We start from the raw sequence: 25044 nt of genomic DNA on the forward strand, positions 1-25044 counted from the left end.
CAGAGCAGACCCACATGGGTGAAACGTAGATCAGACATATGCAATAATGCAACCAAGGAAGTGGAGCTGAGTCAACTGTCAGACTGTTAGTCATAGACCAAGCTGGCTGTCGGCTGGGTTATTTCAGAGCTCAAGGCTGATCCAACAGATTATAGCATCCCATGAAGTTCTGCAGTAATTTTTTCTCAAGTTTAAAATAGACAAGGCAAGTGAAGACTAGACAAATGGAGGAGTTTTATCTCATAGTTTCATATAATTTTTCATTTAATTGTATCTCTGTTCTTCGTCACGGCTGTGTCTTATAGGACATTTAACGTGTAAACATCACTGAGCAAGGTGAACATGTCGCGAGGGGTGCTGGTGCCTCTCCAGCCGTCAACAGGTGAGATACACCTTGGACAGGTCGTCAGTCCATCGCAGTTTAACAAAATATCAATAAATACAAATACTTTTTCAAGTGCAATATTACTGCAAAAGCTTAACTAAATAGATTTTTCTATTCTAGGAAAAATAACAATACAGCTAATTGATGAGAAACAATTAAACCACTTAGTATAAACTCATTAAAGACGTATAAAGTTGACATCACTGGTAATTTTTTCCAAATTTGCCAAAAGTATTTATTTTTATAAAAAGAAGTCAAGCAATTATTAATTCTCTTGATTAGGAAACCTATGCGCTTTTTGATTGTTTCGTTTTTCTACAGATGTTTTTTTCTCTTTGCTGTTTCTGCCTATTATTTATTTTTGTTAATTTTCTAATCTTAAAAAGTGAAAAATAAAAAGAGAAATAATATATATATATATATATATATATATATATATATATATATATATATATATATATATATATATATATATATATATATATATATACCGTATTTTCACGACCATAAGGCGCACCGGACTAAAAGGCGCAGTCTCAGTTATGTGTCCCATTTCTGTATTTAACACACACATAAGGCACACCGGACTATAGGGCGCGTTTTTTATATACAGGTACATGTCCTCTCAGGTGGATTTTCCCACTTAAAAACATATTAAAACTACTTTATTCCCACTGATCACAGCAAATAAAGCTGCAAGGTGTATTTATTACAAAGTATTATTCAAACCTGGGAGCCGGCCATGAGAGACACATCGCTGATGACACAGGGCTGTGATTACTCCTCTGATAAAATTTATTGACGCATAAATTAACTTAAAACATAGGCAGGATAATAATCTGGATGAACTGACTGCAATGATTAAATTTTCAGGTGGACTTTCTCACTTAAAAAGATTTAGATTATTTAGATGAAAAAACACCTGCCGAGGTGAGCCCGGATGCGCCGCGGCCCAGAGGCTGCTGTTGAATTAAGTTTTCAGGTAGAAAAATAGAGCGGGAGCAAAACTGAGTATGATTGTGCTTTATTCAAGTATTTATTACAAAGTATTAATCAAACCCCTCAAAGTCCTCATCCTCTGTTTCTGAATTAAACAGCTGCGCTAAATCCGACATGCCGGTTTCCCCTTCTTCTTCGTTTATTGACGCATACATTAACTTAAAACATAGGATAATAATCTGGATGAACTGACTGCAATGATTAAATTTTCAAGTGGACTTTCTCACTTAAAAAGATTTAGATTATTTAGATGAAAAAACACCTGCAGAGGTGAGTCCGGATGCGCCGCGGCCCAGAGGCTGCTGTTGAATTAAGTTTTTTAGGTAGAAAAATAGAGCGGGAGCAAAACTGAGTATGATTGTGCTTTATTCATGTATTTATTACAGAGTATTAATCAAACCCCTCAAAGTCCTCATCCTCTGTTTCTGAATTAAACAGCTGCGCTAAATCCGACATGCCAGTTTCCCCTTCTTCTTCGTTTATTGACGCATAAATTAACTTAAAACATAGGCAGGATAATAATCTGGATGAGCTGACTGCAATGATTAAATTTTCAGGTGGACTTTCTCACTTAAAAAGATTTAGATTATTTAGATCAGTGGTCTCCAACCCTGGTCCTCAAGATCTACTGTCCTACAGATTTTAGATGCATCCCTGCTTCAACACAGCTGAATCAAATGAATGGCTTGAAAAGGTAATCAATCATTTGATTCAGCTGTGTTGAAGCAGGGAAAATCTGTAGGACAGTAGATCTTGAGGACCAGGGTAGGAGACCACTGATTTAGATGAAAAAACACCTGCCGAGGTGAGTCCGGATGCGCCGCGGCCCAGAGGCTGCTGTTGAATTAAGTTTTCAGGTAGAAAAATAGAGCGGGAGCAAAACTGAGTCTGATTGTGCTTTATTCAAGTATTTATTACAGAGTATTAATCAAACCCATCAAAGTCATCATCCTCTGTTTCTGAATTAAACAGCTGCGCTAAATCCGACATGCCAGTTTCCCCTTCTTCTTCGTTTATTGACGCATAAATTAACTTAAAACATAGGCAGGATAATAATCTGGATGAGCTGACTGCAATGATTAAATTTTCAGGTGGACTTTCTCACTTAAAAAGATTTAGATTATTTAGATGAAAAAACACCTGCCGAGGTGAGTCCGGATGCGCCGCGGCCCAGAGCCTGCTGTTGAATTAAGTTTTCAGGTAGAAAAATAGAGCGGGAGCAAAACTGAGTATGATTGTGCTTTATTCATGTATTTATTACAGAGTATTAATCAAACCCCTCAAAGTCATCATCCTCTGTTTCTGAATTAAACAGCTGCGCTAAATCAGACATGCCAGTTTCCCCTTCTGCGCTGTCAGAGTCACTTTCCGTGCAGCGCGGCTCCTCAGAAATAATGCCGGCTTTTGCAAAAGCTTGAAGAACAGAGCCAGCAGACACGTTAGTCCAAGCATCTACAATCCATCCGCAAACTGTGGCGTAATCTGCCCGGCGCTGCCTTCCACTTATCCTGAAACTGTGGTCTCCGTCATCCATCGCTCCCCCACCGCTCGCAGCCTTACTTTGAACGGGCGCTTCACACCGATGTTGGGCGGTTGAAGTTCCTTTGTCAGACCCCCCGGGATAACGGCGAGCACAGCGTTCATTGATTCACCTTTTTTTTCACATCGGCTGTGAGATGGGCACGCAGCGATGGTGATGCGTGGAAAAAAACACCTGGTCTCCTCACATAGGCTACACCTCCCTCAGCCACGCTTTCATCATCTCCTCTTTCATCAGAGCGCTGTGTCTGTCTCGCTGTCAGCTCCCAGATCAGCTTCTCTGATTGGTTGATGCGGCGCGTCCAGCAGCAAAACTTAAAATTTTCCATCTCGAGCAGCAGCAGCGCGTTGGCGGTGCGTCAGATGCTTAAACGATCCCGACGTGCTGCACCTGCGGCTCAAAACGCGCTGCAGGACCTTTTGCTGCACCTATACGCGCGTCAACCATTGACTTTGCATGTAAACTCGCTGCTTCTGCTGCACCTGCTGGGTCCGGTTCACACCGATGTTGAGCGGTTGAACATCGAGCACAGGGTTAATTTGTTTCCCCATGTTTTTCACATCAGCTGTGAGATGGGCACGCATGGAGTTACAGATTAATGGTGATGAGTGGAAAAAAAACAGCTGGTCTCCTTACATTCAGCCACTCTTTCATCATCTCCTCAATGAGGTGGTCTCAAAAGTCGCAGTTACAACACACATAGGGCGCACCGCACATTTTGAGGGGAAAAAAAGACGTTTAAGTGCGCCTTATAGTCGTGAAAATACGGTATATATATATATATATATATATATATATATATATATATATATATATATATATATATATATATATATATATATATATATATATATATATATATATATATATATATATTCTATTTGCTGTTTCTGCCTATTATTTATTTTTGTTAATTTTCTAATCTTTAAAAGTGAAAAATAAAATAAAAAAAATATATATCAATCAAAACCAAGTGTTTTGTGTGCATTATCGTTGAAAGCCCACAAACTTTTTTTGTTGTGGAAAGTAGGAAAAGGTTATTTACTCTCTTTATTCAGAATTCCCCTCTTACATCTAAAATAAATGTTTCCTTTACATAATTTCAATTCCTGTAGCGTCTATAAAAATCTCTCCTCTCTCAAGTTCAGACTTTTTCCCATTTAGTTTCAGTTTTTATCTGAAAGGAGTCACACAAAAGTTACTTCTCCAAAATGAATTAAATAAAATTAGTAATAGAAAATAACAATCTCAATGTGATTCACAGTATCAGTGGGTTTGGCATGCAAAATATCCGGTCCCTGAGTGAAAAACTAGTCAAACTATTGGTGTGTTAGTTGTTTAGCTGTTATCATTGTTGTTTTTGTGCATGTTATTGTAGTATATTGCAGTTATATTAATATATTTGGTTTTATACAACTCTAAATAAATGAACAATGATTTAAACTGTCAGGTTTTGTAAATAAATAAATACATACATAAATAAATAACCCCTTTTGCTTTTTTATAAAAATTATTTATTTGTGCTGCTTACCTTTATTAGCACACGCTATCCACTGCAAAGGGGTGACATCATAGTTATGCTGTCCAACAGAGAAAGTAAAAACTCGAACCTGGTTCAGGACAAGAAAACAAAAAAGGAAGAGAAAAAAAATGGGTAACTCTTGACAAAAGTGCTAATAAAGGACTTTCACAGCAAAACTTCCTACGCTTCAAAACACACTTTATAAAAATATTTTATTGCATATCATGCATCCATTGCAGGGTAGAATACACTTTAATAGATCATAAATAGATTGGATTTTGATGGAATCCGATTTGCATGAAAAACTGAAATTGCATCAGAATTTAAACCAATATGATAGAGAATAACAGATAGATTGATTTAAAATGTGCTCGATTTACCTGAACTGTAATCCAGTGAATTTATATTGGACTTTGTTACTTTATTCATTCATAAACTAATTTCTCCTGCAGCTTAACTAAATTGAAATTGACAGATTAGTAAAGAGGATGGATGGCGACAGTAAGACAAAAAAGATTCAAGCTAGTAGATCAGTGGCTGTGCTATCGCAGACTCTGATGATACAGTGGCTAATTAGTCATCAGGTCAGAGCTGTTAACACCAGAAGCTAAGCAACAAAGGAGAAAAAAGAAGAAACAAAGCATGTGAAGAATATTCTTTAGATCCTTCAGAGGAGAGGGAATGACAGAATGACAAAAGAGATCAATTATGAAAATCAAAGGAAACAGACAGAAATGGAAGAAATCTTTGAGAGGATGGTTTGTACACATTGGAATGCCTGGCATATCGGACTAACACAACTGTCTGCTTTATAGAAAGACAAAATAGACAGAAAAGGTGGAGAATAGAATCCCTGGACAGAAAACAGGCTAACACAAACATACTCACAGTTTTGTTGGGCCAGTTATACTTCTCAAAGATTTCCTGAGCACGATCTTCACCTCCATCTGTAAACATCATTATCATCTTATTGCAGTTGGCCCTCGGGGCACTGCTCTCCTGTGACAGGCGTACGGAGGAAAGTGAAGAAAAACAGAGAAACAGATTACAGAAATCAGACAAAAAATATAAAGTCTCAGTGATACAGCTATCTTACGCCGCACCTTTTTTTTCCAACATCAGAAGTCTGACTTCGTAAAATATTACTTTTCCTATAACTTTTTTTCTTTTTACATTCAACATTTAACATTTTACATTGACACAAAATAACCCCATAGTTGTAAAATGGGAGGAAAATGCTGAATGGTTTTCAAGTTTCCAATATTTCTTGTGATTTACATCCAAATAAAATTCAAAGCGGTTAAATTATAACTTTGCACACATGCTGAATCGTTCATCGGTGACAGTGCATTCAGAAACACATGAGAATCCATCTTTTTCATTTGGCCAATCATTTTGCATTATTATGGTTTAACGCAGGACATAGAGAAATTGCAAACGAAGAGAGGCTGAGCCCACAGCCGAACCAAAATAAACATGGCAGCACAGGAGGATGCACGCATAGCTGCTGCTATCATATTGGTTTTCTCAGTATCTACAAGAGGCACACTAGATGACAAAGTTTGTGCCCTTTTACCTACCTAAGAAAAAGATCAATAGGCAGGCTTCAGGTGCCGCTTACCCCAATCAGCTCAATAGCTTCTGCTGAATGTGCGGAGATTCAAAGTAACAGGTCTTATTGTGCACAAACCAGCTTTCAGAGAACACCAAAAAGACTACTCAAAGTCACTCACAAGGGCACGGTCACAATTTTATGGAAATGTCATTAGAAACAGTTCTGGAAACCTCAGATAGCTGGTCTCGTCCATAAACCATCTTCTCAAACCAATAACCCCCTCACTTACAGAAACTACAGAAGAGCACTGCAATAATTTCATGGACTTTTTAAAAATAAAAATAGACTTAATCAACTCTTCCTTTTCTGGTTCCTCAGCACTACCCACCCAAATTGATAACTCACAGCTTGCAATCTCACAGCCCCTATAATGCCTTCCAGAAATCTCGCTCTGCTCATAGCACTGAAACAGCCCTGGTTAGAGTTACAAACGACCTACGAATGGCAGCAGATAAAGGTTCACCTTCCATCCTCGTACTTCTCGATCTGTCTTTTGCTTTTGACACTTTAGATCTTCTAATTCTTCTGAACCGGCTAAACAAAACTACTGGACTCTCTGACACTGCCCTGAAGTGGTTTCAATCAAACCTAATTGCCAGAACAGAGTGCATCTAAAATGGCAATACAAGTTTCCAGCAACACAAAGGCACCAGCGGAGTCCCCCAGGGATCAGTCCTTGGGCCCATCCTCTTCATCATCTACATCCTCCCCCTCAGTCATGTTATCAGCCACCATGGAGTCTCATTTCACTTGTATGCTGATGATACACAACTTTACATAAAATCTGAGTCTCATCCCACTGCAGCTTCAAAAATAGCATCATCATCTTCAAAACTCACAGCCTGTCTGGAGGATATAAAGATGTGGACGAAAAAATGTTCTCTAGTTGAACCACTCCAAAACAGAGGCAATCCTTTTTGGCACATCAATCTTGGTGTAATATTTGATCCACAACTCACCTTTAAGTCCATATAAAACACCTCTGCACACAATCTCCTTCTATCATCTAAGAAATATTTCAAAACTCAGTTCTACACTCACCTTGGCTGATGTAGAAAAACTGGTTCATGCCTTTGTTTCCTCCAGTCTAAACTACTGTAACATTCTTCTCATCGGGATCCCTAACAAGTCGACAGAAACTACAGTATGTGAAGAACAGCAAGGATCCTGATGAGAGTCTGAAAGTAGGACCACATCATACCCATTCTCCACTCACTTCACCTGCCTCCTGTTTCTGCAAGGATTTAATACAAGGTCTCAATTCTCACCCACCTGTGCATCTATGGAAATGCTCCTCCATACCAGAAGGAACTGCTGAACCCTCTCACTAGAACACAATCCTGCCGCTCAAGACACTCAAACCACCTCCTAGTCTCAAAGACTAAGCTAAGCAACATGGGCGATCGTGCCTTCTGCTCTGCTGCTCCTCTGACCTGGAATGCCCTCCCTGATCATCTGAGGGAACCACAGACTATCCAGACTTTTATAAAACGATAAAAAACATTTCTTTTTAGCTGAACTTACGACTCTTAACCTTTTATAATTATGCCAACGACTTATTTATTCATATACTTTACAAAGATGATTAGTTTTTCATTTTTTGCTTTTACCTTTTGGATTTTATCTGTAGAACTTTTAGATTTTTCTTAAATGTAAAGTGCATTACAAATAAAATTTATCATAAATATTATATTGTCCCTTTTCCCCCTAACAGATTCAATGGGAGCAGGCCCAGACTGATTTACATGATCAATCTTTCTTTCCAGGTTAATAAACTACCCCAAAAGTAACTTAATAAGTAAACATTCAACATGTGTGCAAATTTAAAAATAAACACTAAAAACTGACTGTCATGAAGTGTTAGATTTCCACAGGACAGTTCATCTAATAATGCAGAGAAGACACACAATGGAAAGTTTTAGGATATTGAAGCTCATGTTTAATGGTGACCTAAAAGAACTGATTCTACAAACTACTGATAAAAGGGAGACAGAGTGCATGCAAATAACATTTTTCCTTTTAAATTATTTTAAAATTAATTTTCTTCCACTTTAATGTAGTTATGTTATCACTATTATTTATTAAAATGTTCAGGATGTAACAAATGTAAGAAAATTTATGCCTGTGTATACTTTTGTAAGTAGCAACTAATGCATCTTACCTAAAACCTGTACCCTTCATTCTATTAATCCTTCATCAAACATAATTCATGCATTTTAAATTATTTTAATTTTCTTATAAGATCTATATAATCATGTTGTAAATCTTCGTTTTTTCAGAAGTGCATCCTGTTTAGAATAATCTCTCTTTTTTTAGAGACATAGTCTTCCTCTTTGAGGCATAAAGTTAGGATTAAATCTCCGGTATACAACATTATCCAATCATTAAATATGGCTCCCCCCCCCAAACAACACAACAGCTGTTGCTGATATTTAGGCCAATCTGACAAGATTCTAATAAAGATAAATAATATTGCTGCGATAACATTCTTTTTTAGTGCTTCTGCCACCAATCATTCTGCAAAGCTGCATCAGACAACGATTAAGAACCCCCTCCTTTTCATTTCTCCTTCCTCAAAAAAAAAAAAAGGGAAGACTCTTGGCTCTGCGCCTCCTAAAACACACCAGAGGAATATGAAGTGTCTATGGCTGCTCTACTGTTGGCTATGCTCATCAATCATCCCATCAGAGCCCATTAGCGTGGCAGCCTCAAAAAATGCGCAGCAGCATTCGGAGCTGAGGCAGCACCTGTGCCGGGAGCACGTGGACGGTGTGCTGCTGAGAGACCTCATTTTGTGTTGGCTGCCGCAAAGGACTAGCCTCACTCTACTGCAATGGCAGCCATAATCAAGCCTGCCTTCAGAAATGACAGCCTTCTGGAAATGTCTAATGCAAATCTGGCTCACTGTCAGCCTTGTGTTATCACGATAAACTCAGTTTGATTAATTGGATTAGACAGAACCATCAGCCACAGAAAAACACTGCTGCCTCCTCTAGAAAAGCTTGTTAGCTCTTACATTGAGAAGCTGCTCAAAGGCAAACGTAAAGCCAGATTTGTAATCTGTGGTTCCTTTGGCCTGCATATGCATGACAGCTTCCTTGAAGATCTTCTTGTTGCGAACGTTGGCTTGGACCAAAGTCCTGAAACACGGGACAACAGCCTCTGCCTTTTCGTTAAACTGGAAAACAGAAAAATAGACAAAAACAAACAAACAAAAAAAACATGGGTGCAGTTTAGCTTTACAAGAGAAGAACACTGAGAAGTTTGCCAAAATAACATTGTGTCCAACCGAGTATCTTTGTGTTATCTGTCTGGTGTGTGCAGTTCATGGAGGCACGATACAGACATGGGTGTGTGCAGATGCAAGCTGCCCTGCCAGTCTCCTGCTGGCAGTAAACACCGATAATTACAACTTTTCCCCACAAAGAACAGGTGCACCTGAAACGCTTGTGCAGCCCGCCGAACAGAAACCCTGCCAAGGTAATATCATCTGTCTCATCTCATCCACCAAATTAGCCTAAAACTGAGTTTATGTTCCTCTGTGTGTGTGTGGTGGTGGTGGTGGTGGAGGTGGTTGGAGGGGGGGCATCGGTTAATATGTCTGCACACAGTGTATATGCATGATTGCAACATTAGTGGTGACTCTGAAAGTGGGTGTTTCAAATGTTTCTTGAAGGTCAGATTCAGATTCCACTGACATTTTCAACATGGATTGATGTAAAACACTGTGTGTGAGAAACGCTGACATTTCTCATGGGAGCTGTTGTTGTCACATATTTAAAGAGGCGAAGAAATCAAATGGTAATAAAACTGAGTCAAATATCATTATGCTGTCCTGTTGTATAATATAAAAAACAAAAACAGAGTTCCTGAATAAAAGGATGATGAGTATGAGATATTACATATTTTGTCATTTAAAAAGTCTAAAGGAAGAAGCGAGGAGGCAAGGAAATAAAAGAGGGGTATTGAAATGATAGAGAGATGAAATAAGGAAACATGAAATAAAGAGATGGTAGGAAAGAAAAAAAGGAAGTTACAGTAAGGATGAAACCACATAGAAGAAACAGGTAGGAGGCAAGAAGGAGGCTGGAATAAAGTAGGACATGAGGGGTAGGCAGAGAAAAAGAGAGGAGACAAGGAAAAGGCAAAGCACAAAAGGAAGAAAAGACACAAGGTGGGGAAGATAATCGAAAGGAAGGATGATAGGACACATAGCCATATGGAAGGAGGATACCAGGAAATAACAAAATAAAGGCACAGGGAAGGAAAGAAAAAGTAAAATTGCAGAAAGCACAGAAGAAAGGGTGAAAGGACATGAGAGGGAACAGAAGGAATAAAAGAGAAAATAATTATGGGAGGTAGGATACCAGGAAATAGTCCCAAAGGAAGAAAGGACTCAAGGATGGAAGCTGGGCAGCTGGAAGAGAGAATGGAAAAGTAAAGATGGAAAAAGAAAGGAAGATAGGCCCTGAAGCAGGACAAAAAAAAAAAATGGAGGAGAAAATTAAGCAATGGAATATGAAGTTAGGACTCCCCCAAAAGACCACATGCATTATAAATACTCATATGAGCAGTTTGGTTTAACACAAAGGCATGCAATCTACTCTCCACGCACATTTTGAATGTTTTATGGGTGCAGATTCAACATGGGCCCCCCAAATATATCACAAACATTACTGCATACTTCTTCTCTGTGCTATTAGCGATTAGCCCGATGATGCTTTGCTTACTTTAATAGGTGCACCTTGGGAGAAAACAATAATGTCTTAAAACATCTTAAAGATTTTCTAAAAAGCAGTCTATAAAGGTAGTTTACTTTCTCTAGTTGTTCTACCCTTAAAGTGACGAAGGTTGAGATGAGTGCACAGAAACAGGTCCACACAGGAGGAGAGAAGCTGCAGGTGTATTAAACACCAACACACACTCGTAGCTATGATATATTCAGGGATGTGTGGTATTAAATTTGCATGTGTAAAACAATCAAAATGTGCATGGACAGTTGATTTGATCATGTGTTTTAAATAAACTGCTCATATAATTAGTTACAGTGTGAGCAATTTTTGGCCAATTGTGATTTTACAGAGAAAGGACTGAAGGAAGAGACGTATGTTGCAAGGAAGGAAGAAACAAAAGGAAGGGAGTTGAAGGACATAAATAAGTAGCATATAAAAGAAACAAAAGACGTAATATACATTTCTTTATATACAGTATATTTAGCAGACTGTGCATGTGATAACTATTGCTGTAACTGTGTTTTTTTCTGAAGTATGTCCTTTCTGATAAAAATTATAATATAATCAATGTACAGTAATCTCCTGATGTATGCAGACCAGAAGATATAATTTTGTGACATTTTTTGGGCCATTCTGCATGTTATGAATGTGTTTAGGTAGTGCAAGCTGTTTGCAGCGGGCTAATGTATGCCCTCACTTTCTTTGCAGTGGAGAAAATCAGATGCGTTCCCACCCAGATTAGCATGCTCATTTCTTGCTCTTGGAGCTGGGATTTAGGGCCATACAGTGGCTAAAAGCAATGGATTATGAAGGATTACCGAAGAGAGTCGACAAACAGAAACACCACGCCAAACAGCTGTGTGTGGATGTATGTTTATGTGTGTGGGTGGGTCGGTGTATACACTGTGGAAAGTAAGGAAGAAAGTTTTTTTGTGGTCTCTGCCCTGCAGAATAGAACAACAATAATATTCCCACACATATTAGTTTTAGTCAATGAAAAGTTGGTGATCAGCAGAGAGTAGAGGAGACAGATGCATGGTCATTAGGCAATGCGAGAAAAAACAAACAGAGGAAAGATTGGGTTTCAACAGCAAGAAAACATTTGGGGACAGAATGAGACAACTGCTGCACCTAATGACTCTCAGGTTAATTAGAATAACGGCCAAATAAAAAAAATCACCCCTTTAAATATTAGCAGCAAAATCACTTTAAGCAGTAGGTTATATTAATATCTACAAATAATAATAGAGCTTCGACATACCTTTGCTACGTTGACATAGTCATCATCTGATAGTGTGTCAAGCATCTCCATGACAGAGGTTTTCATGAGCTTCAGAGTAAGTCCGCTGACACTGCCGCTCCTGCAAACAACAAAAGAACACTGGTTTTCAGAAATAAGCAGACATTCATATATTTTTTTTTCTAGGATTTAAGGTATAATTTATCTAGCCTTTGCATCATAGTCCCCCATGATCCAGTTTCTATTTTTCTTTTAATAACTTTATAGTGATACAAGAAATACAAAATATAATTAAAAACTCTAGGTAAAATTACATTTAAATGATTAATGCTAACTGACCTGTGCTTATTTTTCAAGTCAGGGGACTCCAAAGCGCTTAACACTACTGTAAATGACCCTTAACCTGATAGCTAGTAATGTAATATCGGGAGCATAAGGGAGGGGAAGATCCTCTAAATCTCCCTTGAGAAGTTTAACAAAGAGCAGAGCAACTGCTCATATGAAAATTTCAACTTATGATTTTATTTCTTTATGAAAGCTGACAAATCTTGAATAATTTAAGCAACAGACTTACTTTTTTCATGTAAAAACAAGGTCCATCAAACATATATAACTGACATCAAAAAACACATACAATTTTTTTTCTTATTTGATATTATAATATTTCTTACTTCCCAAAATGTTCTTTTTGCAATGATCTGTTCTATGCATTATTTTTAAATGATTTAGATTATGTATTTAGAAAAAACAATGACAGCAGCATTTTGACTTCCAGTGAAATATTATAACCAAGTCACACCAAAAACTGAAAACTAAGGTATGATTTTTATTGTGATCCTTCATGAACACAACTCACAACCATATAACAAAAACATAATTGTACCAAAATAATAGCTATGAAATAAAAGAAAATAAGCAAACAAAAATTATAAATCTTTAGTAAAAGTAATTAAAAAAGAAAATAACATAGTATTTCTATATACCTTTTTCATTCATTATTATAATTCAGAAATCAATAACTAGTTGCTCTGTTATGAAAGTAAACATTCAGTCCTTTAAGAAATATTGCAGACTATTAAAGCTTATAATATCTAATACTCAGTGCTTATTCATATAAAATAAATATACTATTATGTTAAATGCTCTAAGCTTGAATATTAGAAAAATACACAAACATTCTCATCAGAATTCTCACACAACTTCATATTACTAAGGGTTTATGTCCTCCCTCTCATTTTAAAATGTCCAATGTCACATTTCTCTACTCCTTTATGAATCACCTGAGCTGTAAAATCAGGATGTAAAGCTCAAAGGTTAAAGGATAAGAAGCAATTTTCATCTTATAGCCTTAGCTTCCCCTCAGACCAACAGGTGGCACTGGTGTCCTTTGAAGGCAAATTCTAATCTCTACTGGAGCTGGGGACAAGGTGAAAGAAAAGTGAAATACTTACACATCTACAATGATGACCATGTCCTTTGGAGACGATGCACCTTGGATATACCTGCACAAAAGAGGCAAAGAAAGAGCTTTAATTTGTTCCCATAATCTCTGAAAATTGCATTGAAGAAAGAGGCCAGAGTCACAAAAAGCCCCGTCATAATAGTAGGGAGCAGCCAAAGCTGAGCCCACTTAAGCTACAGAATACTGAAAAGGCTTATGTGCTTAGAAGAGTTAATAAGTTGTTATATACTTCAGTGTTGGCTACAACCACTGTTGGCTGACTTCAGTATAGATAGTCCTCTCCAGTGAATACCAGAGCCTGGTCTGAATAATTGTTGCATAAGCCGAAGTAATTACTGGTTGATAGTTTCAGCATGTAGCAACACATCTAGCACAATAGCCTGCAGTGAACTGTAAACGCCTCCAAACAAATGTGGAGATGGGCCTTGTAATGGGCCCAACCAACACATCTTTAACAACTCATCAAAAGAGTGTTATTACAGAGTCAAAGGTCCAATTATTCCCTTAAACAAAGCTGTACATGTTAAGTATTTTAGAAATTCAGACAATATTACACCCAATAGAATCTAAAAGGTTTCCTAATTATATAGATTTTTTTTTTGTCCATTAATCCCAGAAGAAAGTTTTACACATTTTTTTCAACATTCCATGGATGCATTAAATTAAGTAGAAAAAAACTCTAATAGGTACTTATTAAATCTTTAAATTTGAATTACCTAATGTTATAGGAAGTTTCTATATACAGTGCCTTGCAAAGCCGTAGATCCCACAGGAATCTTGTTACATTTTAACTTACAGCTTCAAACTTCATTGTATTTAGTTGAGCTATTGTGTGGAAGGCTGACCTAAAGTGTTAATTAAGAAAGCATCTGGTAATTTGATAGTCAAAATCAATTGCAGGCAATTGCCTTCAGATTTCCTCTTATTAGTAGACCCATCTTTGAAAAAAGAAAAAACGTTAAAAGCAAAAAATATTATTCCAAGGTACCAAGACCAAACTCAATAGAGCCTAACCTGATGAACGTAATAAAAAGATGAATTTTAAATTTTTCCATTTTAAGGATTTGCAATTTCGTTTTATTCATAAACAACACCTGCAGGATGCTTTATTCTCTTTCCAGTCCTCAGTTGCATCTAGAAAATAACTAAAGTCTCCTATGCCTACTCAGCTGAACTGTAGTTGTCAGATAGAGGTCTAAAAGGAGCTGACCTGATCGACGGAAAGCCCAGACTGACTTGAATAATTTCACTAGAATAGGGTAGCAATTGTTCTCTTCCTTTCGTCGTCTCACCAGCCAGGTGTCAAATACATTATTGAGCCTGACGGCAGCCCTGCCTCAGATCGTCATACTTCTTTACCTGTGTAGCACCTTCCTTAGAATAGGGATAAGCTCACAGGACAGACGGTAATGAACTAGCCGGCATTTGTAACATCTGCCTGTTGTTGATAGAGGATGACATAAAGAGGGAAATCAAAAATCCCTTCAGTCTCTTCCAGGGGCAATTAAATTCACATTTGCCAGCGGTACAAAGCGAGCTAAGATGGATGGACAGCGCAGGCTTTTCTGCAGGCTAACGGTGAAGGGGGTGGGAGGGAGGGTTGTCTCAGATGTGAGTATTAGTTTGACATCCTGAGGAAGTGAGCAGGCAAGCAGTTAGCAGCCGTCTTAGGCAGAGCCATAGCAATCATCAGGGGTCTCTTTCTGCTGATTATCGCCTGTTCTGCTGAGTGTGGAGGGAAGCCAGCTGCCTGAGGGCCAAAGAGACTATTTTTGATCGCTCGGCCAGGCTGATATGAAAGTTAAAGCGATGGAGGCCCAGCAGGGGCCACTCTAAACTGCAGAGTGACCCCTGACCTGTGTTGACATCTCATTGCCTTGGCTACTCAGGCCTCTGCTGAAAAACCTAAGCACAACACTTAAGTTGTAATCTCAGGAAAAATGGGGACTGCTTCATATAAGGTCAATAATTGAGCTCAGCTGGAATGAATATAGGGAAAATGTATGTGTGTGTGTAAAAGAGAGGTACAGGGAGAGAGGAGAGGGATGGAGGAGGGAGAATCCAATTATTTTCAATAATAAAGAATGCTACATCAAAGGTAGAACTTCTACGGCTTTCCACTTCTGTGTGGCGACAGAAATCAGGTCTGGAACCAAGAGGCATATAGGCGTGCATGACTTTTATCAATTTAATTACTAAAATCTTAATTTGAAGCAGTGAGGTAGGGGGAGGGGGAGAAAGGACCTCAGACTCCACACAGCGGGGGTCTCTTTCCTCTTAGCAGACTGAGTTTTGAAGGCGATCCTCGATGCGGGACTGAAAGCTCGGTCAGAATGTGGCACACGTCTCAACTCCCTGAGGCTCCCAAACAGAGTCACCTCGTCTAGAGATTAAAGGAGGGTCATTTGGCGACGGCTGATGCTCGAAGACCGACTGCGAGATTTCATTAACTTCCTTGGTCAGTCTATTTCTCATCGAGGAGAATAGTCCTTTAATGGGAATTCAACATATTTTGGAGGGGGTTAAATGTTAATTATAAGGCAATGCAAGCTTTCATTACCATGTCATTACAGGTCATCTTCATATCCACCAGTGCAAAAAATCTCAGAATAAAGAACTGTGCAAGCTTCACCCTTAAAATATGCTGAGGAAATATTACTTTCAAGCAGATCATTTCTCTGCAGCTGTGAAAAAGGCAGCATTGATCAGTGGTAATAGGGTTTAAGAGAAATGTGTGAGCTGTGATGGAGTAAGAAGTAACGCATGAGTCGCTATATAGCGCTGCCATGGCTGATCTTCCACCCAGATTGGCCTGCCATATCAGCAGCGTCCCTAGTTTTTTTTTTTTTATTGCCTGAAGTGTGACTGAATTTTGTCTCTGCCTCCAAGCAGGAGAGCATCAAGATCAGAGAAAGTGGGATACAGAGTCAAGGATTTTAAGTCTTCAGACCGATATTGCACTTCTGACGGATAGAAATCATGAAGTGAGGCTGGTATCGGAGTATAATTCACCACATTTTTGACTTGTGGATCCAGATGTGTCGTTTCTGCATGGATTCCAGTCTGTAATTACTGCTCTGCTCCTGCCTACTGATGCCATTCTTTCCCTGTCATTACCCGGTCTCCTGCATGCCAGGGCCAGGTGACAAGCAGATGGGCCTGGCTGGTGCTGAAGCGAGTCCACTCGTCCATTCAGTCCCAAGCAGGCGGTGGCCCCAGCCTTTCAGCTTTTTATAAACATTGAGCATCCAAAATGGTTATAAAGTAAAACTTAATACTGTCATTAAGCAGTATAATATTTCAGACATCGCCACTTTTTTTAACATACATTAATAGTGTGTCAGCTCCTGTTCATTCTATGCACCAGTTAGAAAGGTTAAACACCTACCATCTGAGACTTCATATCAATGAAATAGTTAATCATAAAAAATCCTGGCTTGAGACATAGGCTAATCCAAGTGAAAATCTCTTACTTGGCTTTAAAAGACCACAACAGTGAATCTAGCGGCAGAAGGACTGTTGTTTATTTGAGATGAAATCAGAGTTCTTGTAAAATTGTCACGCTAAGTCTAGATCGCAAGATTTAAAAATTAGCTGAAAAGCATTTTATTACTGTATGTGTAAACAAAAAAATTTCCGCCATTGGATGTTGGGTATTAACAATAAATGCCATCCAAAAGAATTTTCTTCAGTACAGATTTCTTCTATGTACCCCTGCTCACACGCCCTAGTGCAATTTGTCGCACCCCATAGAGCCAAAAAAGACATATCATGCCACAAAGTAAAAAAACATATTCTTCTAAAGTGTACAAAGCAGTAAAAACTGCAAAATAAAGTTATAATACCAGAGTAGTGTGCTATTTGTAAAGGAATTTATGAAATCAAAGGTTTTATTTGTGCAGCTGGCTCTTTTCATGATGTGATGATGACTGAGTGGCCTAGTATAAAAATAACTTTGACACCCCTGCCCTAAATACTGTAGTTGGCTGCAGGTTGCTATCAAACATTTTGCTAATAGTTATTAGCATCTATAATATTTTAAATCACTTTGTAAAGGAATGTTGTCCCACTCTCTTTTTAAGAGTTGTTTTATATTAGTACTACTGGATGGTTTTGCACCATGAACAGCCTATTTAACTTCATAAAATCACATACCAGTCTCAGGGGCTGTACTCTAATTAGGTAATCTTCTGTCATTTATTTATGTTGCATGCATTAGACCTTAAAGTCGCAAATTGATGACTATTCTCCTTTAAAATTTTCTGGTAGGGAGAGAAATCATGGTTCTATCAATGACCACAACTTCTCCATGTCCCATAGTGGCCCAAGATCATCAGTGTTTGAGTGACTGTAAAGTGCTTTTCTTTTTCTACTTTTACATCTGGTGTTTAACTTTTTAAGTTAAACACCAGATGTAATGAGTTAAACACATTTCAAAAATGTCTTTTGTTAATATTTTCCAAAAACTTTTGTGCATCCTTATGATGCTGGATTTCTCAGTCTTCACTCTGATGCTTAACACTGGTTGCAGCCTTGATACTTTCTTATTGCTGAATGCTCAAAGTGACTTTAGTATAGTCAAATGAGGTTAGTAGTGCTTTAGATGTTCTAGGTTCTATTGTGACCGGGATTAATTATGGTGGGTGTGTCACCTTTGGGAAGGTTTGCCACTTTGTCATGTTTTTCTATTGCATAAAAAAATCTCATTGTGGCTTTCTAGAATGCCAAATGGATTTGACATTCTTTACTGATTGACTGATAATGCCTTTCTCATCTCTTGCTTATTTACGTGGACGTAAATAAGCAATTTATGTATTGCTTACTTATGTCCACCAAAGATTATATATCTTTGGTGGAGGCGGTGGTTTGTCTGTTTTTTTTTAAATGACTTAAAAGTTATGAATGGATTTTAATGAATTTTTTATCAGTTGTGTCTCTCATGCCAAGGAACAATCCATTAAATGTTGGTGATGATCCAGAGCCTAATCTGGATACAGGTAAATTTTAAAAGATTCTCTTACATTGTGAGATAGAGATATTTGGCGCCGGAGGTTTAGTTACCCACTAAACCAGAGGGTGGCAGCAGCGACCACTGACAGCCTCAGCCTCTTAAGACAAAAACTGTAAACAAGGGAATGTTGCTGGTTTGTTAGATCGCTTACTTTAAAACTTATGAACGTATCTTATGGATTTTTTTCCCGGAATTGTGCCCTTATGTCAAAGAAAAATTCATTTAAATATATTAATGATTCAGATCATGTGCGAGTTTTAGCTAAATCACAATATGGGGCAAATTTTGCCTCTTGGCAGAGGTTCTATTTTAGTGATTCTGTTATTCTTCAGGGCTTAATGTCTGAACTTACTGTAGTTCTCCTCCTCTAAGTTTTTTCTCTAAACAAGAGTGAAAATTTTCTCCATAGGGGTTGGTTAGGATTTTGATTTTTTTCCCCCCCACCCTTAATAAATAAAAACATTCTCATTCAGAAAAAATTCTTACTCTGGTATATTTGTTTAATAGTAATAGCATTCAACAATTAAGAGTGAAAAATATCAAAAATACATGCTGTCTGTAAGGTAATTGATACTTTTTAAAGTCTGGTATGTCATGAGTTCCAGGCATATCTTATTTTAAGGCATCTGATGGAAGAACACAGTAACACTTCAATAATAATAAAGGTTTTGTAATAATGAGCAATTGTTTCCTGTATATTGGTTTAAATAACAATTAAACACAGCATCTGGTTTTGTAACTTGGTTTATTTTGGTTGTTTTGGGTGCAGTGGATTTGTTTGGGGTGTGATTTCTTTGGTAGGCCACATCTTTTTCCATTTTTGTAAAAAGGTAAATTGATTTCATCTTACAATTTTTTTGCTTAACTCTTCCTAGAAGGGAAACACATGAATTAAAGAGTTAAAATATCAAAGCTCATCGTGAAATACTCACTTTTGCTGTTTCCCTCTGAAAGCAGGTTTGGACAGCACTGGTCTCAAGTATGGTGTTTTCTATGTTAAGTTTTGAGTAGTTGTTTGGGTTGAATTAAAATATTAGTTTTTTGGCTTTATGGGTAAATGTTTTTCAACTTTATCTGTTAATTTGAAACATTTTTTTTTCCTTTTCTTGTTATTTTCTCTATATAAGAAACATGTCTGCCATTGTACTGGGTTGGTGTGGTTTGGTTGATTTGCTGCACCAGAAAAAATTAAAGATGTGTCAGCTGGAAACTCTTTGGAGAATGTTTATCTTTCAAAGGGTTTGGGTCCCACTTCATAGACTGCTTGGCCTCCTGACGAGCATGTGACGGCTTCCACACTTACAGAATTTATCATTAGGTCACAATACCCTATTTATAATAACTACAATACTTCAACTAGGAAATTCATTATGATGGTTAAATATACCACAAAGATAATGTACTTACCCCATCTCCTCACATATCTCTAGCATCAGCTCATGCGACCATAAATACCAAAAAACTAAAATACATCACATTTTTGTAATATAAAAGGGTTCTAAACATAACAGATCTGTTTGTGACAAAATCTTGATCTAGATAAAGCCAGGTACGTGCCGACGTGTGCTCTTTACACCGAGGGCAGAACAAGGTATCGCTCCAAGAGAGGCGAGATTAAAGCGGCTTTCACAGCCACCCCACCCCTACAACTCCCCCCGAACCTCTACCAAAATAAATCTAACAAAACTGCATTATACAAGCAATGAACACAACATATTCTGCGTTGCTGTGATTGCTGTTTGCTGCTTTTGTAACAGTGTGGTAAAAGAGTCTCATTGAAATTCATGAAATAGTTTTATCACAGCCCAGTGCTGTACAATCAATACATTAACTGGGGCTGACTCCCTCGAAGGAGATTGTGTTTATGCACCCTGACCCATTCCATAAAGTGTTGGGCATTACATTTTAAATGGGAGCAATAATCTAAAGCATTTGCAGAAACATGCAACAGATGCATGGAATAGTTTGGGCATGTTTTATAGTGAAGCTTACTGTTAATATTTGCTGATATGAACTGTGCTGATTTGCCACATTTTCACAGCATTTATTGGTAATCATGGGGCTGCATATAGTACCTTCTGCTTTCCGCGAAATGTGCACACAGTCAGCGTACTTTGATATTAATGCATCATTTACAGATGATGTGAGGACAGTAAGCACAAAATAATGGAAAGACTGAACAGAGAGCTCAGTAAGAGAGAGCGTGTGTTTGAATTTGTGTTGTGCTGATGGGCTTATTATTTTATGGACTGCTGCTCTCTTAGTGCTCCCGTGGATGTGGAAGGCGAATTGAGATTGAATTAAGATAAAAATATAGGAGGACAGCTCCCAGCTAACCTGCAGGAGACGGAGATGTTGTCTGCCGCTTATTTATTCAACTTTCTGTTGATCACTCTTAAGTGTTGCTCCCATCATTCAAACTTCCCTATTTTAGTATGTCGGGAAATGTGCAACATGTTCTCCATTTCAAAATCTTCTTCTCATTTATATTCCGAATATTTCTTAAGCACACCGTTCACAGACAGTTACAGCCAATGATGCAATTTAATCTTTGGGTAAAACTGTTAAAGTCTTGTGTCACCTTCAGCAATAACAATAGTGATGTCCTCAGACTCAACGTCTATCTGAAGTGGCGTGGAAAAAAAAAAAAAACAATAGGAGGAGGCGGCTCTGGTTGTTGGGAATATTGTTTTAGGCAGCCCCAGCTTCAGGGACTGTCCAGCAGTCATAATATTTGTGACGAGGTTAGATTGACTTTTTGAAGAAATCAATATGTGATATAGCCTACATGCTGTTGTGAACCTGGGAGGTAATGGGATCTTTGCAACGCTTGGCTAACAGGACTATGCGCCTTTTCTTTGGTTATTTCTCTCTCAGTTCTACCTTTCTCCTTCTGCTGCCTAACCTTACCCTTAACTTTGCTTCATTTAATGGAAAGAATATATATAAAACAGAAACATGTTAATATTTAATATCACAGTAATTGGTGACAATTAGGGGCAATGACTGGATCATTAATCTTCTTGAGGGTGATGATGGATGAGTAGAAGGGGGAAAAAAAGCTATTCAGACAGGATACAGTCCAGTAAAAACAGTTAAAATTAGAAATGTATTTTCTAACAAACAATTACTAATTACTGCCTGAGCCAACCAAACCACTGCTATGATTGAGAAACTCTACTTAGACTCTGTTTCAGTCTAGATGTTACTGAAGGATGTTCCAGCTAATAGATGTGCAGTAAACTGCTTGGAGCGTATAACCACCAGATGGATCTGATAAATGTTTAAATTGTGAGAAGGAAATCATGCACCTATAAGAAAGGATATGCACCGCCTCTACACACCGCATGTATATCAAAGGTAGAGGTAAAAAAAAAGTGTTAATAGCCTTTACCCTTTAAACACACATATTTCCCCATATTTGTCTGCTATTTTGAGTTTATTGTTACAAGTTAAATTTTTCCTAAAATTTGAGAAAAAAAATATCTGCATTATGAATCCAAAGTTGCATCAAATAAGTAGATAAATAAACAAGAAAAAATGTTTTTTTTGTTTCATTTTATAAGCCTTGCTATTAAATTGGAATATAACTAGAATGAGTTGGGATATTTATGCTCTACTGATGCTTAGATCTGTTCTTTTTAATATCTAAGATGCCTTGTGCAATACTAAAAAATGTGATTCATGTAACTGTCTTTCAGATGGATGGATGCCAGAATCTCCAGATATCACTTAGACACGTATAATGGCCCCCTCTAACCCCCACCAACTGTCCCTGCAACCGTTGGACCTCCACAGTGAAAGTCAGTCAAGTAGGCAGCCTGTTAGACTATAATCACACAAGCCTGACCTGATACATCATGACCCCACCCTTCCGTACACCCTGCCACTTCACTCTGCTACACTTTGGCACAAGTTGCTAAGCAACAGGCTACAGGAGCACCTCTGAGTCCAACATGGGGGAAACGCTCAACAAAATGACAGTGACAAACATGGAGGGCAGGAGAGGTGACAAGGTGTCACTTTGCAGACCATCTTCCTCCCCTCTTCCTCTGTCTATCCTCGTCACACAATTTGCTTCCGCTCAGTGGGCCTCACTCATCCTTCCTATCCATTGTTCCTTCCTGTCTCCGGTTCAGAAACACATGCAGGAATTAAGCTCAGGTGTAGTTTGGGTATGGAGCTGACATGAAAGACAGGATTAATGTTCAAACTTGTCCCTCTGTGCAGCAGTTTGTGTTTACAGCAGTTTGCTTGTTTATGGGGAAGTCTTAAGTGACAGTGAAGCACTGAGGAGACATTTGTCTGCTTTTACCTAATTAATTTGTCAGAGGGAAGCCTTGTTAGTTTCATGGTAATAGAAAGTGTCACTGACATATTTTTTTTTACTGATATTCAGTGATGTAACCTTATTATTATCATCAGAATGAGGAGAATAACTTAAAATCCTTGCTTAAAATGACAGAGGGGCTTTAAAATGTCTGAAATGTCTTCTAATGGACCACATATGTCTGAGATAAATCAATAAATCTAATGAGTTTTCACCTCCAACGCCTATTTTATTTATCACTATTTTAAAATGAATTCTATGCCCAGCAATAATAAGGTATATTTCTCCAAACAATACGTTGGCCTCTCAAAATAATCTTTTTATGACCTTGAAATGCAAACCTGCTTGAAATACATCTCATGACTCTTGTGTTGTATGTGATGAAAGGCACTTTTTTAGGAAGGCCCCCCAATAGACAAAAACGCAGTTGGATGCATTCAGATTAGACAGAAATGGGGGTGGGACAGAAGTAGTTCCTAGAGCGCAAATAAACGTACAACAACACAAAGTAGCAGCAACGTTTACCTGTTTCATCCCTACCATTCCTTCACCAGTAGTTTTAGATCCAAAGGGTTTTTGAAATCTTCTTCCCCTCTTACAAAAAAAACTTTAGGGCATAAAACTCCTGAAAAGCACATCTGAAATAACCTTCCTATTGAAGAACCTGCTATAGAGCTGTTTGATCAGATTTGTTTCTTAGAAAAAAAGTGTTTTATAATTTCTTTTATAACCACTTAGATTGGTTGAGTCATGGACATTGAGGTGGCTGATAGTTATAATTAGGTTTTATGTATGTATCTTAATGTTTAGTTTAATGTCAAAACGTATTTTATTTATTGATAGACCAAAACAACAAGAACAGAATTGAAAGCTTCTATTGTGTGCTTGCTCTGTACGAGCTCTCTGACTTCATCTGCCGGCTCGACCTGACCTCAAACAGCCACTCAATTTAAACTGGCCGGAGACCGAGATAGAAAATGGGGTCAGGTCTAATCAACACCGCTGTCATGATTATGTCCACTCCACTCCAACCTGTTACCAGGCAACAGGCAGGAGCGCCACAAAAACGATGTGACAGCTGCAGGTAGATTAAAAGTGTATAGGGTGGACAGAAACCCATAGGTGGGTAGGAGAGGAGGATACAGTGGGTGGACGGCCTCATTTTTTTCCAGAAGGATCTTCTGTATGTGTTTCTGTTATTTTGTCCCTTAGCAAATTAAAAAGTTTAAAAGAATATTTCTTCTCACATTAAATATTCTTAATTTTAAACCAAAGATTATGAAAAATACGCAAGCATGACAAAATGTTTCTGATATTATGTCTTACGATCTCACAGTCCTGCAGGTGGTTTAATTTATGCAGCACTTACATGCAAAATATCCTAAATTTGAAACACTCTTGAGAAATCAAACTATAATTCCAGTTAACATTCGCACATTAAGAATAATTTGGTGTCATGATCTGGCCTGTTTGCCCCTCCCTAAATAATAACTCCTCTCACCTGCCCTCCTCCTTCCCTGCCTCAATTATAATTTATCCCTCTCACCTGTTCCCTCTGGTTTATATTCAATTCAGCCTGAGCATTCAGTGCCAGATCATTGCTTGTCTTTCTGTCAGTCTTTCTGTTCAGTTTTATTTGGTTCATGTCCTGGATCCTAGCTGCCAGTGGAAAGAGAGTTTTAGTGTTTGTCTCGTCTCTTGATCGTCCACTGTTCCTCCCCCGTGGAGTCCTCTTTGTTTTTGGCTTACTGTGGGGGGAGGTTCAGTTTTTATCAAAGTAAGCCTGGCTCCAGGGAGGAGACCAGTTTAAAGTCCTGCTTCAAGTTCCGGTTCCTACGTCCTGTCTCGGCTACCTTCTTCCACTGTGCCTGCCTGTCTGCACCTGATCCTGTCTGTTTCTGTCTGTTCTGGATCCCTCACCAGGATCGGCTTCCAGCATCACCTCTGGGACTGCAGCACTGGGGACACTCATGGTATTGACTGTTAAACAAGGTAAGTGACCAACACAGTTAATCTTCTATCAGTTGATCGTGGTCACTTACCTGTGTTTCTCCCCCAGAGTGTCTGAGATTGGGTGGTGCCCCGCCCCCCGCCTGCAGTGTCCGCGAGCCACGGCTCCGCTTTTTGTTTTTATTTTAATAAACCTATTGAACTTTCCTACTGACTGTCTCTCCTGAATACTGGGTCCATCTGTCCTCGCTCCTGAC

At 38.3% G+C, this 25044-nt stretch overlaps 1 protein-coding gene across 3 annotated transcripts in view; it reads right to left on the reverse strand.

Moving 5' to 3' along the window:
- The window catches only part of cacna2d2a (calcium channel, voltage-dependent, alpha 2/delta subunit 2a), a 260234-nt gene that overhangs the window by 48755 nt on the left and 186435 nt on the right, over positions 1 to 25044 (reverse strand). For all 3 annotated transcript variants that reach the window (XM_038272939.1, XM_038272940.1, XM_038272938.1), the window contains exons 9-13: positions 13486 to 13536; positions 12056 to 12155; positions 9078 to 9239; positions 5335 to 5445; positions 4456 to 4534 (exon numbers count right to left, since the gene is read on the reverse strand). In XM_038272939.1, coding sequence (XP_038128867.1) covers positions 4456 to 4534; positions 5335 to 5445; positions 9078 to 9239; positions 12056 to 12155; positions 13486 to 13536 — 503 coding nt within the window. The remainder of the gene's footprint in view (positions 1 to 4455; positions 4535 to 5334; positions 5446 to 9077; positions 9240 to 12055; positions 12156 to 13485; positions 13537 to 25044) is intronic.

Source organism: Cyprinodon tularosa, unplaced genomic scaffold (assembly GCF_016077235.1).
Source record: "Cyprinodon tularosa strain WSP-4 unplaced genomic scaffold, ASM1607723v1 ctg85, whole genome shotgun sequence".
Lineage (NCBI taxonomy): Eukaryota > Metazoa > Chordata > Actinopteri > Cyprinodontiformes > Cyprinodontidae > Cyprinodon > Cyprinodon tularosa.